This window comes from Necator americanus, chromosome IV, assembly GCF_031761385.1.
Source record: "Necator americanus strain Aroian chromosome IV, whole genome shotgun sequence".
Classification (NCBI taxonomy): Eukaryota; Metazoa; Nematoda; class Chromadorea; order Rhabditida; family Ancylostomatidae; genus Necator; species Necator americanus.
Genome location: NC_087374.1, coordinates 18,335,454 through 18,357,641, shown reverse-complemented (window position 1 = coordinate 18,357,641; position 22,188 = coordinate 18,335,454). Strand labels below are relative to the sequence as shown.

Sequence of the window (22,188 nt, the reverse complement as noted above, 5' to 3'; positions counted from 1 at the left end):
ACCGTCCGACGTCTCAGACGGCAGGCCCAGTGTGCAGGGTACTGAAGTAGCGTATATGCTGGAGTGGCAAAAAGACTTTTCCCCAAACTAAGCAGCCATACCACGGCGAGCTTAGCTTTCACCGCAGGTCGCCGCCCAACCTACATGGATCGCAGTTCGACACCCAGGGTCACCTCCACGCCACTATGAGGCGGCAAACCGTTGTGGAGGAGTTCAACTATATGGTGATAAAATATTGTGGCATTTCTATGTGTAAAGTACTCCACAAGCTCCGTGCACTTTTCACAGTTTCATATGAGAAATAAAACTTCGGAGCAATGTTCTACTCCCCACTCTATCTTCAGAGCGACAAACATTTAGGCGGTCTGTTCGAATTAGTAGGTTTAACCTCATAAATCAGGATAAATTACGGTGATTTTGTTCCATCGCCTCGTGCGTATGGGTTTTTTAAAGGTTCGGTCTTAAGCTCAAAGTTATGCTGAGTTTCAATTTTTTACAGCATCATCTTCGCAGAAGCATGTTGCTTTTCCTCAGTACTTCAGTTCTTCCTAAGAAAATGAATCAATAGGTTCAGTTCTTCAGAAGCATGTGCTGAGAAATGTCATTTATACAGAAATGCTCTCCAGTTCCGTGGAATGAAGGAGTGAATCGTCATCAATGTGAAAAAATTCCCTGTCGCATATCGGTAGTCACTCAGGGATATTTCTAACTATCCTTCTGAACAGAAACTAGTAAATCTTTTCATAATTCGTTTGCTTTTAAACCCCCTAGCATGTTCCTACGGAGATAGGATGAGTAGAACTGAGGTGGAATTGCTCGCTCCAGCGCCAGGCTCGCAATTCAAACGCACGCATCCGACGGAGTTCCCGAAACCGATAGCATTTTGAATTATTCATATCAAAGGTGGATTGGCTCTCTGTGTGCTAAGGCGGCTCGCGTGCATCATTCTCTCTCGGCTCGCGTGCATCATCATGGTTTCCTTTCCGGAGTTACTCGGATGGAGTGTTTTGTAGCTGCTCTTCTGTGCGGATAGGTGATCACGCCACGTTCAGATGAGCCCTTTTTTTCGAGGAACAGGCATTTGCTTTGTTGATTGTGAACATTCTCTCGAGAACCGTTCTTTACATGGTTCCTGAACTGGTCAATTCTGATAGTTCTTTACATGGTTCCTGTTGTGAACTGGTCAATTCTGATAGTTTTTACATGCTTCCGGCGACCTGGTACGCACTCCCGATGTGCTGTAGAAGTCACTGTGCGGATCAACTCAGTCCCCTCATGATCATAGGATCATCGATTCCTAGTATTTTTTCTTCTTCTCGGGAGGACATTTCTCTCGCTTTCCTCCTATTAAAAAAGCAACCTTCAATGTTTTCGTCCGCTTGGGAATTGCTTCATGAACTTATCACTTCTCTCATAAGGACTGATATCAATTCGTTGAGGAACTTTATGGCAGCTATTTGAAGTTGAGATCGTGCTCGCAACTGGTCAGCATTTCATCGCGCGTCTCGTCTCGGAATTTACTCGTTCAAATTTGTGTACGTCGTTTTTCTTCATCGCGTGTTCTTTTACACAACAGTTTAGTCTGATGTGAAGGAAATCCTTGCAGAACCGAATCAAAAACATTTATTGAAGCCTGATAACCTTACAAGGCACCAAAACACACTACGGCGGCAGATTTTGTTTACGCGGCCGCGTCGCGATAGTCCACATTGGAGCAGGGCAATGCAGCTTCTACCGCTTGCTATTCGCAGTTGTGAGGACATGTAAAGCTTTGCCCTTGCTTCATTTGCTGTCGTTCCTTCAATGTTGTTTTTCTCAACAGTCTACCTTCATTTTTGGTACGCTATTGCTCCTTTTCAAACTTATTGCTGCGTTGCTTGTATTAAAGAGATGTGTTTCTTCTACAATCTCCCGTTCTTTTCTCTTCACATATGAATTCAGCTTCTGTCGTCTCTTCAGAGACGTTCTTTGGGTAAATGTAGCTTTACTTTCGATACATTACTGCTCTTTATTCAAGTTTATTTTTACATTGCCTATATTTAAGATGTTTCTTGTATAAGCTCCTGCTGTTTTCTTTTGATGGCTTTACGTTTTTATCTTCTCTCGTTTCTTCGGAGTCGTTCCTTACATCAATCTATCTTTACTTCCGATTCATTACTGCTCTTTATTCAAGTTTATTGCTAAGTTGCTTCATTTCTTTTCTTTTCTTCAGAGTCGCTCTTCACGTCTGTTGATGTGATAGACTGATGTAAGGAACAACTCTGAAGGAACGACAGAAAATTAATCAAGAACAAAACTTTACATTCCCTCAAAATTGCGAATAGTAGGTGGTAGAAACCTGCGCCGAAGCTGCTCTGCTTCAATGTGACCTGCCGCGACGCGGCCGCTGAAACAAAATCAGCCACCGTAGTGTGTTTTGATGGTTTGTGATAACTTGCATCATGCGTTGCAGTCACATGAAATCATATGCTTTTTTCTTCTCTCGTTTGGTGAATGTAACGTTAATATGTGAGTGTGGTGTTACTCCATGTCTCTTTCAATCTACCGTATATAAGAGGAAACTTTCGAAAAGGGATTTCATTTCGTATTGAACGGAAGATATTACTAATCGACGTAGATCTGATTCTCTTCCCTTAAGGTTAGATCGAAATGAGGGGCAGCGACAGTGTCGTTCGTTTTAATTTGTAATCTCCAATAAGAATCTACCTTATGGCCTACGGTTGTGTTTTTTTCGTTATGAACTGCCAAACCGATAATTACTGCAGCCGGTTAGAAGTGTTTCAATCGATGAGTATTTCTTGCGCTAGTGTTTGGGCTGGAATGCCACGTGATGTGAGGAGTCTGCGGATAAATGGGGTTTGAGACTAGTTATCCTCCTTTGTTCTGTTCAAGGTTATTATTTTGTAGCCTTCTCGTTCTCACGCACTTAGTAATCTACCCTTTTCGTGCTGTTCAACACGGTTTTTATATCCACTCGGAAATTTGTCCTCCTTCACCGCTAAAGGAAATAGATCAGCTGCAGTGAAGAGAATTGGCGTTTTCTGATGATGTAGTGATAATAAGAAATGTTTCGTCCCTGCATAGGTAGAAGAACGAAATGACCAACGATACTCTTTAGATTCCGTTTCATTTTTGGTTTTTGTTATCATTTACTTCTAATTAGAATCTTTTGAAAGGATCAGCTCCTACGATTCGTGGCACATTTTTTCGTATAATCTAGATGGATTTGAACTCTTCTAGTTCCTTTTGAAACTTGTGCCTGCGTTTGACACGATGTCGTGTCCCACTGACAAAATATTTTCCATTGTGTGCTATTGATAAAGGTTGTTGGCTAGCATGCGTCAGCGATCGACATAAAGAAGTTTTTTTTTTGTACTTTACACGCCTTCAACGTTCGAAAAGGCCTTTGTCGGAACTTTTTCTTCATTTCTCACTCGGACTGTGCAGGTGTACTGAAGCGTTACGTTTATAATTGCTTCTTTAAAATTTCCCTTAGATTCTTTCCTAGTTGTTTCAGCCCTAATTGTATTAGTTGTTATTATATATTATGTATTGGTATTGGTTGTTTGCTTACGATCGTATGTAAGGGCGATAAAGCTTATTGAGTCTGAAATACCATTGCAGTTTCGAATCCGTTATTGGTGACTATTATCGGCAAGATAGACGTCAAACATAGTATAATAAGGCTAATCGAATTACTTGCTATCCGGATCGACAACTAATGGAAATCTATAGTTCTGATAGAATTTCATTCAAACGTTTCATTGAAGTGCACCGAGTGCATTCCCACGGAACCGATTTCAGTCTTGTTTTCTATGTGTTTGCAATCAGTCTTTGTAAAATGACTGATTTGTAGAACAGCTGCATTTCAAATCAGTCCACTCGCAATCTAGACAACATTAGTTGTTTCGATTATTGGAAGGTTTTTAATAGTGTATCTCCTTCGAACTGTGTTCCAGTTCCAGGGAAGTGACGAATCTGCGTGAAATTGGGACAGGTTGAGAAAAGTCAGGATGCATTCCCATGTTTTTTTTTTCTCGATCACTGCTTCGTATTCGTTCCATGTTCTAGGAAGAACTTGGTTTTCCTAATCATTTGTTGAGGGCTTCTCATCTATATTGGGTTTATTCACAGAAAAGTGGTGCATTCGAACTAGAAGATATTGTTTATTTTTTCTCACCGGCAGTGTACTTTTCTACATTCGCATTAGAACGTCTATCGCGTTTGTGTTATCTCTTTGTTTTTCACTGTTTGCCCGAACATCGTCTCTGAATAGACCTCGAAACAGCCGAACGCGACCTGGCGTCACACCCTCGCGGCGTTTTTATTCGTATGACTTTCTTCACCAGTCGAACCGGATTCGCCTGTTATACCTCAATCGATCATGAAGTCTGCGTTTGATGCGGTTTCAGGTCGTTTTGTTCATATTTATGTGTCTAATAAACATCTGGGCAGCGTTATTCTGTGTCTGTATCCGTTATTCGCTGAGACTTAGCTGCGCTTACACCAATTGCTGACAATTTATGCTTCACGCTTTATTTTGCATGGTACTCATTCGTGGTCGTTAAATATGGGTCGCCATTTTTGTCTTGCTATAGCCGAGTCAAAGCGACGTGAAGCACGGTGTGGTTGCGTGAGCGGTTGCGCTTGAGGCGCGGTAGGGAAAGTGGTGGAATCGAGGTGGGGCCATTGCGAACTGCAGCAATGAACGGTGGTTCCTCACACGTAACCGCTACGTTCCACCTCACAGCTTCGTGCGGAGCCGCTTACACCGTGCACCGTGTTTCATTTCGACTTTCATTTTGACTCTAGTATACGATCTTTTGTTATGCAATTGCACTAATTAGGTTCCAAGTTCGACCGTCTTTGAATCTTGGTATCGTAGAGTTTGATTGTGCTCTAATTACTTTGGTATTGATATAGCAAGACCTATTGTTGCAAGGACTGGCATAATAGTGCCGGATGGGACGGCTCATCGGATTAAGAATTGAGGAGCGGTTCGATTTTGTTGATAAGAGGCCAATGGTTGTTTATGGTTTTGGATGGCCTCCTTAACAATCGTTCCAGACACGATCTCATAGTTTAGGTTTTCGCATAATGTAGATTGAGTAAATCTAGCATCTCTCTCTCTCGATGTCCGCTGAGGACGTTGAAGGAACAGTTTTTGCTAGAAGGGCAGTTTCTTTATCGGAAGATGTTTTTTTTTGAATTTCTGCACTTTGTCAAGTGTCGGGCCTTGTTTTGTTTCCAGAATATTTTCTTATTCATCACCAACTTTTTACCTGAACTGAAGTAATCATAGGTGCGATAAGGAGGAGCCGGACCCTCCTCAGGAGAAGGGGTATGGGGTAGATTTCAAGTGATGAGGATCTCTTCCGAAAGTGAAGAGGGTCCTTTTACCCAACTGTCTGAACCATAACTGACCACACTACCCTACATATTCTCGTGTTTTGTTGCGCTCTTTTTTGTCGCTAATATTTTCGGATTACTCCTCAAACTAGAATATTTTGCTATTTATTCCTTGAAATTTAGTGTGCGCAGCTAATACGAATCCGGAAACTTCGGTTTCTTGCTTCTTATCAAAACATTATCTTGATGTTCCCGTGAAAATGGTGTGCTGATTAGAGAGCGGCTTATGGGCTTTCAGGTCCACACTAACTACACTTGCACTTTAATGCGACATTAATTTTGCCGGTATTTACCGATCTAGTGCATCGATTTTTGTCTGGTAGATTGTAAATACCTTACTTTAGGATGACTCCAGTTTCAGAGTCCCTATTTCTAACTGCTTTAATTTCATGATCACTTTGAACACATGGGATTCGCGTTTTTTCATGTTTTCATGCGCGTTGCACATCTGAGCGCCATTAGCAATCGAAGCACTTCTTGCAGAATTTGTTGGAAGTTCCTCACCTCAACAAATTTGCAGATGCTTCCGCACCATTTTCCGGAGGCTTTGACATTTCATATGTGTATGCGTTCGTTTAAAGGCATCACCCCACGAATCTGAGGTGGTACGGATTTCAGGTGGAGTATACGAGATCGTTGATTATGGAGAGGGGGGGTGATTCCGTCAATTTCTTCCTAATTGCCGTAAAAAACAGCCCGGAAGATACGGCTTCATTCGTTTTGGCGCACCATTTTGTACAAGAGGTTCGATTGGAGCCCGCCAGTCTTGTGCGGCGCCGCATCTTCCGGGCCGTTTTTTACGGCAATTAGCAAGAAATGAACGGAATCACCTCCCTCTCTGTAGTCTCCCATCCCGTATACGAATACTCCACCTGAAATCTGCACCACCTTAGATTCGTGGGGTGATGCCTCTAAATGCTTGTGAATTTCAGCACTTTCTCCATATATGCTCCTTCCTGCTCATTTATCATCTCATTTATGTTCCTTCACCCTGTTCTCTTCTTTTACATCGATAGATCTCAAAAAGCGGGTCGAGCACCTGTGGTGTACGAAAGACCGCAGACCAAGACTGGTTAATGAATGGAACCAGATTTTGCTTGCCTCACTCAAGACTGATTAGTTTTCCTGGGAGTTGTACTTGCTAAGGAAAAGACAGCTCGATCAGTGCTTACTACCGTTTTCTACGCATTTTTCTCGACTCCGTGTATTGAACCAGGATTTCATAACATAGCCTCCCATTTAAGATTCAACGATTTCTCGTTATTCCATGTAATCCTCAAGAAAGCGCTGAAGTAGCATGGGTACATAGCATATATAGACTTAGGCAAAGAATTGTTTGTTTTCCTGCGGCTGTCTGCGTATTGGGCATTAGCGGCAACCATTCGCATTTGGTGAACGCGGTCATTAAGTGAGCAGGTGGTTGATTGTTGCTATTTTATGCCCAATTCTTGCAGTTTCTTGTGTAAATTACTTTAGTTTCATCTAAAAAACTAGTCACAAACCGCTACTATACCGGTTTAATAATGTGCTGTGGTTTTTTGAGCAATCCTAGTTATGGCAGCAGCAGCAGCTGCTACGGCTCACTGTAACGGAGAGCTTTCAGTTGATGCCTGTTGATTACAGTCTAGAAAATTTATTAAGCTCCGTTTGTTTGCATTGGAGACTTGCGTCTGACTTCATTTTTCTCATAGCTTTTTTCCTTCTTCAAGCGTTGTATTGCAGGTTAAGCCGATGAGCATATTGTAATAGTTAGAACAAGTCATGGATGGCAGTTCTTCGTCGTCTATGCTCTCGTCCCGTGGAGGAGATGTTCCCTCAACGGTGCAAGTGGCACTGAGGTATGCTAAGTTAGGTTCAGTTCACTGTTTGTAATGTAATGTAATGCGCCGGGTGGTATGCGTTTTTTATTCATTACATATCCTACTGGCTATACAACCAACCATCTGATGATAATCATGCATCTGTGTCTAGGCAGTTGTTGCAAGTTCGAAACACGGTGTCTCTTAAAAATAAAAACTTTCTCATCATTAATGTTCTTTTTTTAAATGAAATGGCGTTACCTGCTAACTTTTCGTTGTATTTCGTTGCCACTCTAAATATTTGTAGATGATGAGCTTTATAGCTCTTCTTTTCTTTTGGATCACGAAACAGCCAACATTCTAATTTAAGGAAATGTCAGAAAATGGAATAGCTAGCTGGAATTCAAGGAAGTATCAGTCTATGAACTGAGTTTTAGCGAACCAAAAGATTTTCAGTTTATCGGAAAGTTGCTGGTCATTTTCGGTTTGAGTCTCCTCAATTTTTTAGAAGTGGTTTTTTTAGCCTGAGAATAACTTGTCTACCTATAGTTCGAGTTTTTTGGAAAGGAAATTATGACTGTGGAAATTTTTTACCTATTAATTTCTTGTTCTTTAATGAAATACTGTTTATTTATCCGAGTGGACTTTTCTTTGGAATTGATGCAAGTCTATTCAGCGATAATGTAATGGGAAATTTAATAATGTTTCACATTAGTACTGATCAATCTCGTTAAGGTTTTCAAAGCGTTAGATTGGTTAATGTTTCAAAGTTGAATAATTACTATGACTGGTAGCTCCTCATTATGTGAGCATTTGGTGTTACAACACTAGTTAAACTCAGTTTCGGCGCGAACACAAATAGGATGGATAATAATGACACTAAACTCTACTGTTATAGTTACTGAAACCGTAGCTTATGCTTAACACTAGAGTATAGGAGCTAAATCCGTTCGCAAACCAGCTTTCGTTTTCGAAGGAGCACTATGCAAGGTTAATCTGCTAACCTTCCTTTCTTCCTTCCTCTGAAATGCATTTATTCGAAGTGAAATAGCTATTGATTCGTGATGAAGGGCACCAGTTTTTTTTGGATCCAGTGAAAGTGAAATCATGCTACGCACACTGTGATACTTCTCTTTTGACAAATCAAGAGAATTGATGTCGATTTCGTAAGTAGACTGTTCACATGATCTGCAGAAAACTAGAAAAATCTTGAGTTACCTTCCTATTTCGAGGTAAATGAAAATAACGCTTCATTCAAGATAACGGGATATTCATCTTCTTATGCGGTTCTCCTATTACACACATCGTTGCCGTTCCATTTCCTAAAAGCATCACCCCATGAATCTGAGGTGGCACGGATTTCAGGTGGAATATTCGTATACGGGGTCGTAGATTAAGGAGAGGGGAGTGATTCTGTCCATTTCTTCTTAATTGCCGCAAAAAACGGCCGGAAGATACGGCTTCGGGCGTTCCGGCGCGCTATTTTCTACAACGAATTCGATTGGAGCGCGCCAGCCGTGTGCACGCGCCGCATCTTCTGGGTCATTACGCCAATTAGCAAGAAATGGACGGAATCACCCACCTCTCCATAATCTACGATCCCGTATACGAATAACCCACCTGAAATCCGTATCACCCCAGATTCGAGAGGTGATGCCTTTAATTGCGACCTAGAAAAACTTTAACATGAGGTTGTTATATTATATTCGGGGAATAAAGAACTTCTGAAAGATCAATAAACATTTATTCGATATGATGTAATTGATATTGAGTAATTATTAGAAATGAGTAAGTCCGCTTTATTTTCTTGTTTTGCGAGAGTTTCCATCTGTTTGCACAAGCTGTAGGGTACCTCGAACATACTTTGTAGCAGTTATGGGTTTTCTCTGCGCTATATGAGATAAGCGGCCTATAAATTCTAGAAAACATTCCTAAATATTTTACTCACCAAGACGGCAATAACTAAGACAGAATGTTGATGTTCATAGATGAAGAGCCCAAATTTTTCTTGGGCTCTTCGATTCTTGGCTTAAAATTGGAAGATAATTCTTCTAGAGCACCGAAAACAGCCCAAATATAGTAAGATGGCGTACGATTAAGAAAGGATCGCTAATCAAGTGTTGTTTGCGCCGTTCGAAGCCGTGCGAAGATGAGACGAAGCCCATTTGTGTGCTTAGTGCTTTAAGTGACCGCAGGTCCAGCTGAACTGATGAAGAAAAAAGTAAAGGGTGAGGGAGGGGGAATTTGGACATATAGTCGGAGTCTGTGCTCCAGCCCCTTCACTTTTGGACGGTTAGCGAAGGGATCCTCATCACTTGAGCTGCACCCCATGAACTAAACCGCCTTCACCTGAGGAGTGTCCAGCTTCTCCCTTTCGCACCTACGATTTAAAGGAAGCTTACCGCGAATCTGACGTAGTGAGGGAAAGCTAGAGATGGGGTTGCAGCTTGCGGGATCAGAGGTGGTGCCGCTCATCTCTCTCTAATCGTTGTAGAAAAAAACGGCGTGAAAGACTCCGTTTTTCATGACGACGATTTCAGTTGCAACGCGCGGCGGTCGAAAGTCAGTGAGTTTTCCTCGACAGCCTATTCAAGTGAAACCAGTGAATAGGTTGCTGAGGGAACCAGAACGCATACGTACAGTAGCGCTCTAACGTTCTTCGTTGGAAGTAAAGCGTTCCCACGCCGTTTTTTTTTCAGGATGATGAGGGAGAGGAGAACCACCCCCTGATCCTACAATCAATAATTCCATCTCTAGCTTCTCCCGCGCGTTCTCTCACCCCGTCAGATTAGTGGTATGCTGCCTTTAAGTGATTGAAGATCTAAAAAGTGTGCTATTATAGTACGAAAGGTGTCTTCAGATGCGTGACTCACATTACATTCGCAAAATGCTTTAAAAAATTAAAATGTAGTGTCACTCTAGCCTCTTTCAGGATTCGACCACAGGGAAATCGAGAAAAACTCGAAGGCAGTCGTGTATGTACATCTGTTATTCCCGGCGAGCCTCAGGTTGGTGATTACTAGCACCACCATAACGTTACATTCCCTTATAGTCTTTTTTTTTTAATCGAAACGTTTCGTGGGTTACATTGTGTAACTTTGTTGAGGATGCTGTTTACTTTCATAAGCCCGCACTCGATTTATTTCCTCCCTTTCCTTGTCTCTATCTTTTCTGATGCCTTACAAGATTTCGACTTCGATTTCTGTCATGCATCGCTTGTAATTAAGATTTAATAATTGTGGGAAAATCAACTCTCGTGTAGCTTTCCAGTTTGTCGGTGTGTCCTCTCCTTTTTTTGCAGCTTCAATGCCTAGACGTTTCGTTTTAATATGGCTAAAACTAATATGTTGGGGTGCTTCATGCTGTACAGAAGCGTTCTACGGTTTTTTGAAATTAGTGACGATTTTGTCATGTTAGAAATCTATGCTTGTAGTTAGCAGCAAGGTCCTTGACTTATGATTTAGCCTTTGTAAAATGAATACCTTTTTCTAAATGTTCCCTTTGCGTTTTTTTTATTCTTAAAGTAAAAATGCCTAGCAGTAAACTCTTAGGAACTGTTTATCCACGCTCTTCGAGAAATTAGTGCATGCTGTGATTGTATCTTGAATATCCGGGGTATTTTCAGCAGAAGTACTCAGTGCAGTGAACTTTAAACAAGAAGCTGTTTTTGTATTGGTTTTAGGTTACCATTGGTACTGATCGATCGTTTACATATGATCATGTGTTTGATCAAGCTACTAAACAAAGCGAAATTTATGATTCGTGTATAGAAAAGTTGGTAAATGGACTATTTGATGGATACAACGCTACTGTACTCGCCTATGGACAGGTATTTCTCCATTCTTAGTTGTTAATTATGTTTTATTGGATAAGTTTTTTTTTTCTGGTTAATGTGTGTTAAATGCGACTTTCAGACTGGTTCTGGTAAAACATATACTATGGGAACGGCATTCGATGCCGGTGCCATTTCGGAACATGAGGTAAACACTTAAGTAGTAAGCATAGGATAGTTATGGAGATGTGGACAGAATTCAGGTTGGAGTGATCCCTCGTGCTCTTGCTCACGTTTTTCGACGGGTCATTGAATTAAAGCGAGAAGCGCAGGAGAACGGCATGCTAGAGCCCACGTTTGACGTGTCTGTGCAGTTTATAGAGGTCATTTTTTAAATTTTATTTCCTCAATTGTTTAGATTTTTGCTGATTGTTCACGATTATATCCTTACTTTATATATTTTAGCTGTATAATGAGGAGATCATTGACCTGTTAGCGAATGATCGTGCTTCTTCGGTTAACGTACGAATTCATGAAGATGCCCAAGGAGAGATTTATTTGCACGGTGTCGCCAGTAAGGCAGTCCAAGATCTGCATTCGGTATTTTTCTCTATCATTTTTTATATTTTCTCGACTTTCCTGTGGCTTTTAGTTCTAACTACAGTTTTTGTAGTATTCTCATGAGTTTCCTCCAGACTGTTTTTTTTAAATAAAACTCACATACAATATTATGAAAGTGACACTTTCACTTCTATTTTTTAAGTAGTATTGTACCCGTTCAATATTATTTTTTTTTGTGTTTTCTCTTCTTATGAAGGATTTAGAAGAGGGCAAAAGCTATGAGAAAATGTTTCTATCAGGTTGGTGCAAAAATAATGCGCGTTTTCAAACATTCACTTCGAAACCCTGTAACCGCCTCAAAATCACCATTATCAATCTACATTATATCACTATACTCCACGCGTCTTTGTCAACGAGACATAAGTTCACTTATTCCGACTGCATAAAAGTCCGACCTTTTAGAGTCCACGATCTTCAGGAATTTGTTCTAGGCATCTTCTTAGTTTTGGAAGATCTCATTTCTTAGGTAGCTGCCCAGATGTTTGAGTAAGTGATACTCGGTTGGCGAAAGGTCTCGCGAACATGGTGGGTGAGGCAGTCTCGCAGCCTAACTCGTTCAACTTCAGCAGCGTAACCTTTGAAATGTGTGACCGGGCATTGTCACGTAGGAGAAAGGTCTGGCTAACATAGCGAGTGAGACAGAGTCTCGTAGCCTAACTTGGTCATTAACGCCGGGCGAGGAAGTTGGCGTTTTTGCTGCATTCGGTCTAGTTCTTTGCAATACTTCTCTGCGGTGATGGTATCGCCAGGTTTTATGAAGATGTAGCGGATTACACCTGTAGCACACCACCACACAGTCACCATGGTCTTTTTCGGGTGCATTTTCGGTTTTGGGATGTGCTTGGGGCTTCATTCTTGTAGATCCCCAGAGCAGTACGCTTCTTGTTCTCGTAAAGCACCGATTTCTCTTCGTACGTAACAATACAATCGAGAAATGGATAGTTCTTGTTGAGTAACAAAAGCGATGAGCAGATCTCAATACAGCGATTTCTGTGGAACTCACCCAGTTCATATGTCACCCATTTGTTCAACTTTTTCACCTTTCCGATTTTTTCGAAACGCCGGACGACTGTTGAATGGTCAACGCCTACTTCTTGGGCAACCTTCTAGTGTTGTTTTAAGTGGATCACCTTCGATGATTGTCTTCAGGAGGTGGTCGTCAACTTCAGAAGGCTCACATCGACACAAAGAAACTTTAGAACGAATGCTTTACAGTGGATTTGGTGGTGCTTTCCTCACCCCAAACAGCGTTGGTATTCCGAGCTGTCTCCGCAGCAGACCTGAGCAGCTTGAACTTGTAGAAGATTTGGTGAAAATCTTGCCTGGGCATATTATCTTCTAAATCTTGGTACTGACCAAATACTGGTTCTCGTTCAAAATTACTCCAGCATTAGTAAACACATCGAAATGAGTTAAAAAACGCTATAGGGTATCTGGTATTAAAGATGAGTTTAGTCGGAAAAATTTGTCGTGAGGATAAGGCAACGAAAAACGCACATTATTTTTGCACCAACCTAACTTTTGGTCTTTGTAGAATTGTGGGTGTACTCATGTTCTGTCAAATTGAAACTCTGTCATCACACCAAGGTTCAGTTATTCTAATATTTGTTTTTGAGACTCTGGAAATTTTGAAAAATGGTGCGCTGAATCGTACAGTTGCGGCAACGAACATGAATGAACAATCATCGAGATCACATGCTATTTTTTCACTTCATATTAAACAACAAAGAGTTGCTGTAGCCGCTGATGGGCCATCTCCTAATCAGGTAAGCAAATAAGGATCTAAGGTGAAATCACTGAAATAGTCCCGAAGTACGTTGTTTGCAGGCGATTGAAATGGAGCTGTTATCTGCGAAATTCCACTTTGTGGACCTTGCCGGCTCGGAGCGATTGAAGCGAACTGGAGCAACAGGAGACCGCGCTAAGGAAGGAATAAGCATTAACTGCGGATTGGTGTGTTGTATTGCTCGCAGAAGCACGTGTTTTTCTAGGTACCCTTCATATATAGGTGGTCCAGGAAAAAGTAAATGAGACTGAGTGATTCATTTATTTTTATTCACTTAAGCAAACGTCAGAACAGATGTTGAATATGAGCCTTCTTCCATGAAGCCGTAGCTGTGGTGAATAGGTGTGCCTATTCATCTGCTGAGAGGCTACTGTTTTTTTTCCCAAAAAGCACCAGTATTGAAGAACGGGCTACTCTTATCTGAGCCAATTCGTAATTTCTTTAATACTTAAGCTCGCACTTGGTAACGTAATTAGTGCACTTGGCGGAGCAAGTGGCAAAGTTAGTCATGTCCCCTATCGTGACTCTAAACTCACGAGATTGCTGCAAGACTCTCTTGGTGGAAATAGGTAAAGCAACCCTTTTATGGATATTCTGCTATTTGCCGTTCTATCTGATTCAATTACAGCCGCACCCTCATGATTGCTTGTGTGTCACCGAGTGATAGCGATTTTGTGGAAACTCTAAATACGATGAAGTACGCAAATCGTGCAAAGAATATCAAAAATAAGGTATTACAATCAGCATACTTCTCATTATCCCATTTGTGAGAGTTACAGAATCTATGAAAATTCATTACTCCAGGTAGTAGCTAATCAAGATAAGTCCTCGAAACTTATTGGAGAACTAAGAGGGCGCATTGCTGCGCTCGAAGCTGAGTTACTGGAGTTTAAGCAGGGTAGGAGAACGATTGATGGTGATGGTATCGAAACAGTCAACGATCAGTATCACGAGAATGTAATGTTGACGGTGGGTTTTCTCCTGAACTTATCTTGTTCCAACCTTTTTTGTGTTATTATTTAATGACTCCGTTTAAATCCAAAATTTTCGTGCAGCATGCGAATTTAGCCGAAAACACCCTTTTCATGTCATTTGTTGCTCCAGTTATTTCGAATCCTCCTTACACTAACTTCTATTCTACGAGTTTTGTTGAAAACCGTGCTAATTTTCTTCTCATACGGGTCCAATGTATCTACTGGTTGATTTACTGCTAGGTGAAACTCTGTATGTGCAGGCAGAAACGAGTTTCATGTAAGGCTAATTCTTTTCTCATTTGGATGCGGACTTATTATTGTGGAATATTGTGGAACGGTGATGTTCTAATTGCGTTCACGTTCAGTGATCTAGTTGAGTTCTTCTTCTCAACAAAGGTTAACTGATTTGATGGAGTTTTGTTTTATGTCATTTTCGTTCGTATAATTCAAATTTCTTTACTATTTCAATTCACAACAACTTGAGTACTATGATTTGGTCGTAGATACTGCATTTGGCCTGTGAGCATACCAGTAGCAATTGTACGAATGTTGGATAGTGAGCAACCAATTCAAAGGGTACTGGTTTTTTTCGATGTTTATGAGTGAAATTTTTATCGAATAAAATTGACACCACAGAATGAATGAATAGTCGTTTTTGCATGTGACGAAAATAGAAATGTCAAGTCGTCTGTTGCGGAGATGTCAAACTGAAACAAGTTTAGATAAGGTGTTTAAGGTTTTCCAAATTGGGAATCGCTGCCACGAAACCAAACTGACGCGGATTCTAACGCAAGAAATAGTTTCCTGTAAGACAATGAACGAGCAATAGAATGTTTGGGGTTTACCAATCCGTTTGGAATGCACCTACGGGTTCAGTTCAGAATCCTCTGAGGTGTATTAACCCCTTATGTTGCGCGTGCCTGAACACAGAGTGCACCCAATAGTGGCGGGATTTTGTACGGAAACTCGTGCCGGCTGCATAGAAAGATGAAGAAAATTAGTACATATTACTCCCAGGAAGGCGTATGCCACGCTGATCAGCTTGAACAGGAGCCAGGGCAAATATACAACGCCGCAGGCGGACAAACACGGCATTAGCCATCCCCGCTTTTTGCTTTCGCTCAGTTTTCTATACGTCATAAGCGCTAGCGGTGCAGCGCAGTCGGCAAGAGGAAAGAAGAGGCAAGAATCTGTTTCTGCAGCATGACTGATTGGAGGTTCGATTCCACTGTAGTACTAACCAAACGTTTCATCCCTCCGGGGTCGATAAATTGGTAGCAGACTTGTCTGAGATTTGCTACCTCGGGTAGCATCCGCAAGTCATCGTACATCCTAATTACGCGTTCTAAACCTCAAATGTTCTGAGTTAAAGTGAACGCGGTGGCACATTACAAGCGGATTGATTAACACGAGACACGTTATCCTTTCATCAATTTGAATTCCGTAAACTACGTTGATCACGGATTTTCGGAACACTGGTGCCTGTGATCCCTAGTAACTTGCTTTCGTAATTTTCTCCTTGCATTACTTATCGATGGGCTACTTTCACATTTTGACAGCTGCTCCTCATTCTGCATTTGGTAGTGAACGAATTTCCAGAGTTATTCTAGGCCGAAATAAATCAACTTCGGTTCCGTGTGAAAGCGCTGCAAGAAACGAATGAAATCCTTCGAAATCGGAATGTGGACCTCATGGCAAAAGCCACTGGACCCAATGGGTTAATTTCTTCTCAGACAAACGATGAGAACGGGGCCTCTTCTGATGGTGAGTGTGTTGATTTTTACCAACTGATAAGCACATCACATTAATTTCCTGATTTACAGATGCAAATGATAGTTCTTCCAATGACGCAGTAATGGATCCTGTGCAAGCAACTCTGAGAAAATACCTTGATGAGTTGGAAAGGACACGTTCGCAGCTCTATGAATCGCAAGCAGTGTCGAATCAGCTGAGAAAGGAAATGACAAAATGGAAAAATCAAGTGCATGCTCAATTTTTTGCTGTTTTGTTAGACGATTTCTTATCTCATTGCTTGAGGCCCTCCTTGGTGGTAGTGGATTTCCAGCAAGCGCCGATCATTCATTCTCGCCGTTTGGACATCAACAACTGATTGATGAGGCGCGCGCTGACATCGAAAGGCTAAGAAAGACAGTGTCTGTGGCATCGAATGAAGGTCAGTTGTTCTCTGAAGAGAACTGCTGTTGTTCTATGAGGGAAGATCCTTCTTCGACTTCTATGATCTTGTATCACGCGAAATGCTTGGAATCCGAATAAGAAATAAGGAAATGGGGCATGAAGGTGTTCACAAACTACGTATTCACCGCAATGTTCAGGATTACTTATAAGTGCGAGCTATTTATTCGTTCACTAATAGGCGCTGATTCATAATATTACTTTATTAGAGTCTTTCTTTCAAATTGAATGACTTCATTACTACTATTTGTGAGTATCTACTCTCTTAGTAGGACTAGTGCTGTCGAAGCAAGAATAGACTGTCCATTTAGCGATGATGTAGCGCAGTCGGTAATATTTTCCGCTGTGACTGCACGATCGCTCGTTGGTTCGAAACCAAACAAGCCTTTCATCCATCTGAGGTTGATAATGGTACCAGATTTCCCTGGGAGGGTAAGAGCACTGGCTTTAAAATGGTTCAAAACAAACAAAAACAGCAAATCATTGATAAGCTGTACGCGCATTCACAAAACTGAAACGCTCGAATTAAAGTCGAATGCGTAGGCGCATTCCCATAGGGATTGATTTACGCCATGCACTTTATCTTTTATCTTTTATGCTTGAAATCCACATCTGTCATTGAATTTGATGAAAAATTTGATAACGTCATTTTAGTTGTCCCATCACAACCTCATGACTGCCATGAGGACCGTGATGCGATTATCCTGTTAGTGGTAATCTTATTTGGAGTATTGGTTTGTGATGCTGTGGGCGCGATAATTAATGTTACTAAACACGAACAAAAGAAAAAGGACAGAAATCAGAAAAAGGAGATATCTAAGCACCTGGAAAGAACCAAAGCCGACAGGTTCTTCTTCCAGCACTTATCTTCTCAATCAGAACGTGTTCAGTGCCGCATTAAAAACTTTTCTTTCTCTTTTTTTGGTCTACGTCATTTGAGAAATATAATCCACGGACAATTAAGCGGTCCTGTACGTACTTCATTACCTAAATGTAAAGGTCGCGCCGGAGAGGACATTAGAATAGTGAGTGATGGGCAGGATGGCGGAGCGACGTGAGATTGCGGTTTATGACTCATCGGCGCTGTTGAATAACGCATGCGGACGAAGGATGTTTCCGCTTATGTGCTCCCTTTGTTGAGAAACTGGGATTGAATGATAGGAGAGGGATGGAATGTGGACACGTAGATGAAAAGGAGGGACTTGGCTATAATGAGGAACCGTGGAGAGCCTATTGACCTGAAGTGTTGGCTTATGAATTGAAGAATTATTGTTAGGCCAGAGAAAAGAAAAAAAAAGCCAAAATAACGCTACTATTTTTCTTGTTTTCTTAGTTACAAATTCAATGGAACCATTTGAGGGTGAGAACTTCTGCATAGAATTGCAGAGATACTGTTTCTTATTTTTAAGGTAATTCCTTTTAACATAATTAATAAGTTGTTTTTTTTTATGATGATTGTGACGTGCATTTCGAATAAATTAGGCTTTCTGATTTCTGTTATTGATTTTTCAGCTAACATTAAATCTTCTGCTGTTTATTCTTACATTATAGCTACTTCTGACTATGCTTCTCACGTGGATACAACAGAAGAGGATGGTACTAGCAACGATGCTGATGAACTGGATGAAGACGAGGACTACGACCAAGATGTTGATGATGAACAGGTATTCGAAGATGACAATAAAGGTAAGTTCAAAACGACAATTGATTTTTTGATTTGTTCTTACCAGTTGAACTTCTCACGTGGATTTTTTTTTTGTTTGAACTTATTTTCTGTCCAGGTGCAGTGCTCAGAGATAACCTCGCCACTTTGCAAACAGAGATCAACATCAAGGAAAGGTGAACCTACCAGTTTCATTATTTGGCATTTTACATATTTTTAGTTGTTTATTATCTTTGTTCTATACTATTCGTGCTAAAATCCCCACTATTTCAATTGTAGGTTGATTGCTGAGTTAGAGCAGTCAGATCGCCGTCTTGCAGAAGTGCGTCTGACCTATGAGAAGAAACTGACAGAATTGTCAGCTCAAATCAAGAAGATGGAAGCGGAGCGAGACAAGGTTTTGATGGAAGCCGAGGCCAAAAAGACTGACAAAGCCAGCCAGGAACAAGCCAAAGTTCACTAATGTTTGCCTTGGTTGTTTTGAAGATCTTGCCCTATTTCTGTATTCCAGAGAATACGAGACGAATACGAAAGGAAGCTGTCAGATATGAGAAATGAGTTCAGAAAACTGCAGATGGTGGAAAGAGAGCACAAAAGGATGCAGGTTAATCGGTTTAATATTGTGATGATAGTGAAATATGGCTTTGAAGTTTAACATTGTGATCAAATTTGTAGGCACGCCAGGAGCGAGAACGACAGGAATTGATCAGATATCAGGGAGAGCTCAAAGAGTTGAAGAGAGTGAAGGTAGAGATAAATAGCATCCCGCTACGCATATTGTTTTTGTGCATGTAATTCTTAATAGTCATCGGTAAATGCTCATTTTGAACCCTGAAATCGGCGAAGTTTAAAGGTTGTATATTATTTCGACATTTTGAAATCCTATCTCTTCGCTTTCCTTTCCTAGATTTTCCTCATACCTTGGATTTATTGCTACATAGGCGCCTCTTCCGTCCCTTCAATCTCTTGGCGATGTTTACCCAAAATAAGCTAACTTTTCCTGTCCTTAACTCACACCTGAAGCGACATCGAGGAATAAAATGTCTTGTGGGTGGATTCAACTGTTCGTTTCTATGCATAAAGCACGTATTGGGATTCTACCCATGAAATCGTTTGTTTTTAGTAGTTCTACTCTACGGGGACACTTTATTTTTGGATATTGATTCACACGGAAGTTAAGATGAGATTTCAATTTGTTTGAAGAACAAAAAGATGGAAGTCTAGGGATACCATGACCGTCATCCGCTCCATCTTGATCATTAAAACTTTTAAGCCATATCTCCTTTTTTACTTTTACGCTCCTTTTCAGGTGGATTTAATGAAAAAGATCAAGGACGAGATGAAGAGGGCTCAGCAGCAGCAAAATAGCAATGCTAAGAGATTGGCTGCCATGGATAAGGAAGCAAGGTTTGTTTTCTGTGGGTTCCACATAACTGTTCACCCCTGCTACACCTGATTGTTGTACGTGGTGCCGCTCGACTTCTATTTTGCACCGGAGAAAATTAGATTCCTAATTGAGTTACCCCTGGTTTTATAACTGATGCGTGATGACATTTGGACGCTGTCATTGGAATTCGTCTTTCTTGAGGAGACGAGACAACCTTATTCGCCAGCTGGAAAACAAAGACCGACAACGCGAGCAGTTTATGAAACGTACAAACGAGGAGATTATTCGCTTGCGTAAAGCTCAGAAGGAGCAGGCAAGACAGGTTCATAAGCTGATTTTATAAGTTTTCCTATTGGAGGCACCTTTGTTGCTCATAGGTGCAGTAAACAGAATCTTTAGACTAGATCTGCTGCCAGCCAGCGAATAACTCCGATGAGAACTACAGTGTCTAGAATGGCGCGTACTCCAGTCAACAGAGGCCAACCACCTCCTGAAGTGGCATTCTCTCCAAAACAGGCAAAGATGAAGTGGACATTCATTGAAAAGAGGGTTAGTGTATTCAAAGTATTCTGTGAGGTTTTTTAAACCAGTTTTTTCCCGTAAAATTAGTCTGTTATCCTGGTTAATGTGAGTATGTTTCAAAAATTCTATGCAGAAGTATTCTTGACGAAGAGTTGTAACGCTTCTTTTCCTGGATTTACGATTCGCTCTTGTCAAAATTTGAGATGACGTGAATGATAGGGCGAAACAAAGTTTTTATATTAATTATTATTATCATTATTAATTTTATATTAACGAAACTTTTGCATTGGTTTTGGGGAACTTCTTTTGTTGATTTCCGTGATGAGTAATGTATGGTTTTGTTCATCAGAACCTTGTTTTGTAGCAAGATATCGTCAGAGCCATTTGTTAAGTTAATGATTAAGAGTTGGTTTTCTAGAAAGCTCTCAACTGGCTGCCAAAATCAATTAGTGTAGGCCAAGAGAAAGTATTAGCCAAACTTCAGTGGAAACCAGTTGATCTTCGCAGATTTATTTGGAGAGGAAGTAGTGTATGTTGGATGTTAAGTTTCAGATCCACTTTGAACGCTCTTGAATGAATTTTCACAGTGACTGTTATGACTAGTTTGCTCAATTACATTAGTCAAAGGCAGCATACCACGGATCTGACGTTGTTAAGGATCCGCGGTAAAATTCGGAGTTGGGGTTGCAGATTGTGGGATCAAGGGTGGTTCCGCTCATCCCTTTCAGATCGTCGCTAGAATCGGCGTTTGGTCGCAACGCGCCACCATCTTTGTGCACCATCCGTATCCCACAATCTACAATCCCATCTCTAGTTTTTCCGGCGGATCCCCTCACCACTTCAGATTAGTGGTAGCTGCCTTTAACTGAGCTAACATCACGAGTTAGAAAATTGAGATAGAAGCAAAGCCGAGGATGAGACTAGCACTACAAAATTATTGAACAAATAACTAGTTGGCTATTGAGTAAATTTCATATGGAAGCATATATTCAATGTGCATCTGTGTAGTTGTTTTAGTTATTGAATTAAATTTCTGATTGTCCTTATTAGGTTCGAAAGCCTTGCACCAAATTTCACTTTTTTCAAACAATTATAACTTTATTGTTCATAGATATGAATCAACAAAATAATGACCAGAATGACCCCTTACGTATGTCCAACGCTTCACTAGACTATCAGTTTCAGGAGTCCAGAACTCTGGCTGCGAGTCGAAAGCGCTTTTCACGCAGAAATTTCACTTTCCAGTTCTTTTTTATCATAGATGTTTTCTCTGGTATACGCTTCAGTGGCCGAAACAAATAGTAGTGAGGCGGAACCAAGGCAGGAGAATAGGAAGGGAGCGGTAGAACTTCCCAACCAAGCCCAGCTATTTTCTGGCGAGTAAGTTTTGCCACGTGTGGTCGGGCATTGTCACGAAGTAGAGCAACATGGCCATTGTTCTTCGCTTCAAGCTTACTGCGTCTGCCAATTTCTGTAGTTGAGAAGAGTTATGAGACTCTTCTTAAGGTAAGAAGACTTATCCGATTACGGTGTACCCAAATTGGAGCAGTTCATAGTACAGTATTCCCTTGGAATTCCACCAACAACACAGCAAAATCTTCTTTTCGTACAATTCTCCGATTCCACTCTTTTGAGGTGGCTCTCCACGCGGGAGCCAACTTTTCTGCCGTATATGATTAACATATAACATCCAATACTTCTGTAATGATTCAGCGGAGAAAGTCCTGCCTGTGTGGGCGCAGTAGCAAAGACTGGCACACACTCATTCTTGTCGCCACTTCATTTCGTGGAGAACACAAATCGACATCATTTTTCTCTAACCCAGACCTTAAAGACCCCTTACGATTGTTGTGCGACTGTACCTAAATGTCATCAATGGTTCACATGTAGTGGTATTGGGCTTGTCTCTGAGAGCGTCACACAAAGCTTCATCATTCCACTCATTCGGGCGACCAGAGCGAGATCGACCTTCGACCGAAATATCTCCTGACTCGACGGCCCAGTGGGATGTTACATCTTTCTTGAACGCAGAACAGACTTAAGCGGTGGTGTCGCATGCATT

General features: G+C 41.1%; 1 protein-coding gene across 3 annotated transcripts in view; it reads left to right on the top strand.

Moving 5' to 3' along the window:
* Positions 1-7,170: 7,170 nt before the first annotated feature.
* The window catches only part of RB195_001788 (uncharacterized protein), a gene marked incomplete at both ends in the record, with an annotated part of 59,417 nt that continues 44,399 nt past the window's right edge, over positions 7,171-22,188 (top strand). For all 3 annotated transcript variants that reach the window (XM_064198731.1, XM_064198732.1, XM_064198730.1), the window contains 22 exons: positions 7,171-7,247; positions 10,141-10,216; positions 10,891-11,037; positions 11,123-11,188; positions 11,244-11,363; positions 11,446-11,580; positions 13,218-13,367; positions 13,429-13,554; positions 13,841-13,956; positions 14,016-14,118; positions 14,192-14,356; positions 15,972-16,125; positions 16,185-16,342; positions 16,399-16,534; positions 18,106-18,240; positions 18,336-18,393; positions 18,497-18,671; positions 18,729-18,821; positions 18,893-18,964; positions 19,527-19,624; positions 19,806-19,926; positions 20,004-20,153. In XM_064198731.1, the coding sequence (XP_064054610.1) occupies positions 7,171-7,247; positions 10,141-10,216; positions 10,891-11,037; positions 11,123-11,188; positions 11,244-11,363; positions 11,446-11,580; positions 13,218-13,367; positions 13,429-13,554; positions 13,841-13,956; positions 14,016-14,118; positions 14,192-14,356; positions 15,972-16,125; positions 16,185-16,342; positions 16,399-16,534; positions 18,106-18,240; positions 18,336-18,393; positions 18,497-18,671; positions 18,729-18,821; positions 18,893-18,964; positions 19,527-19,624; positions 19,806-19,926; positions 20,004-20,153 (2,631 nt within the window). The remainder of the gene's footprint in view (positions 7,248-10,140; positions 10,217-10,890; positions 11,038-11,122; positions 11,189-11,243; positions 11,364-11,445; positions 11,581-13,217; positions 13,368-13,428; positions 13,555-13,840; positions 13,957-14,015; positions 14,119-14,191; positions 14,357-15,971; positions 16,126-16,184; positions 16,343-16,398; positions 16,535-18,105; positions 18,241-18,335; positions 18,394-18,496; positions 18,672-18,728; positions 18,822-18,892; positions 18,965-19,526; positions 19,625-19,805; positions 19,927-20,003; positions 20,154-22,188) is intronic.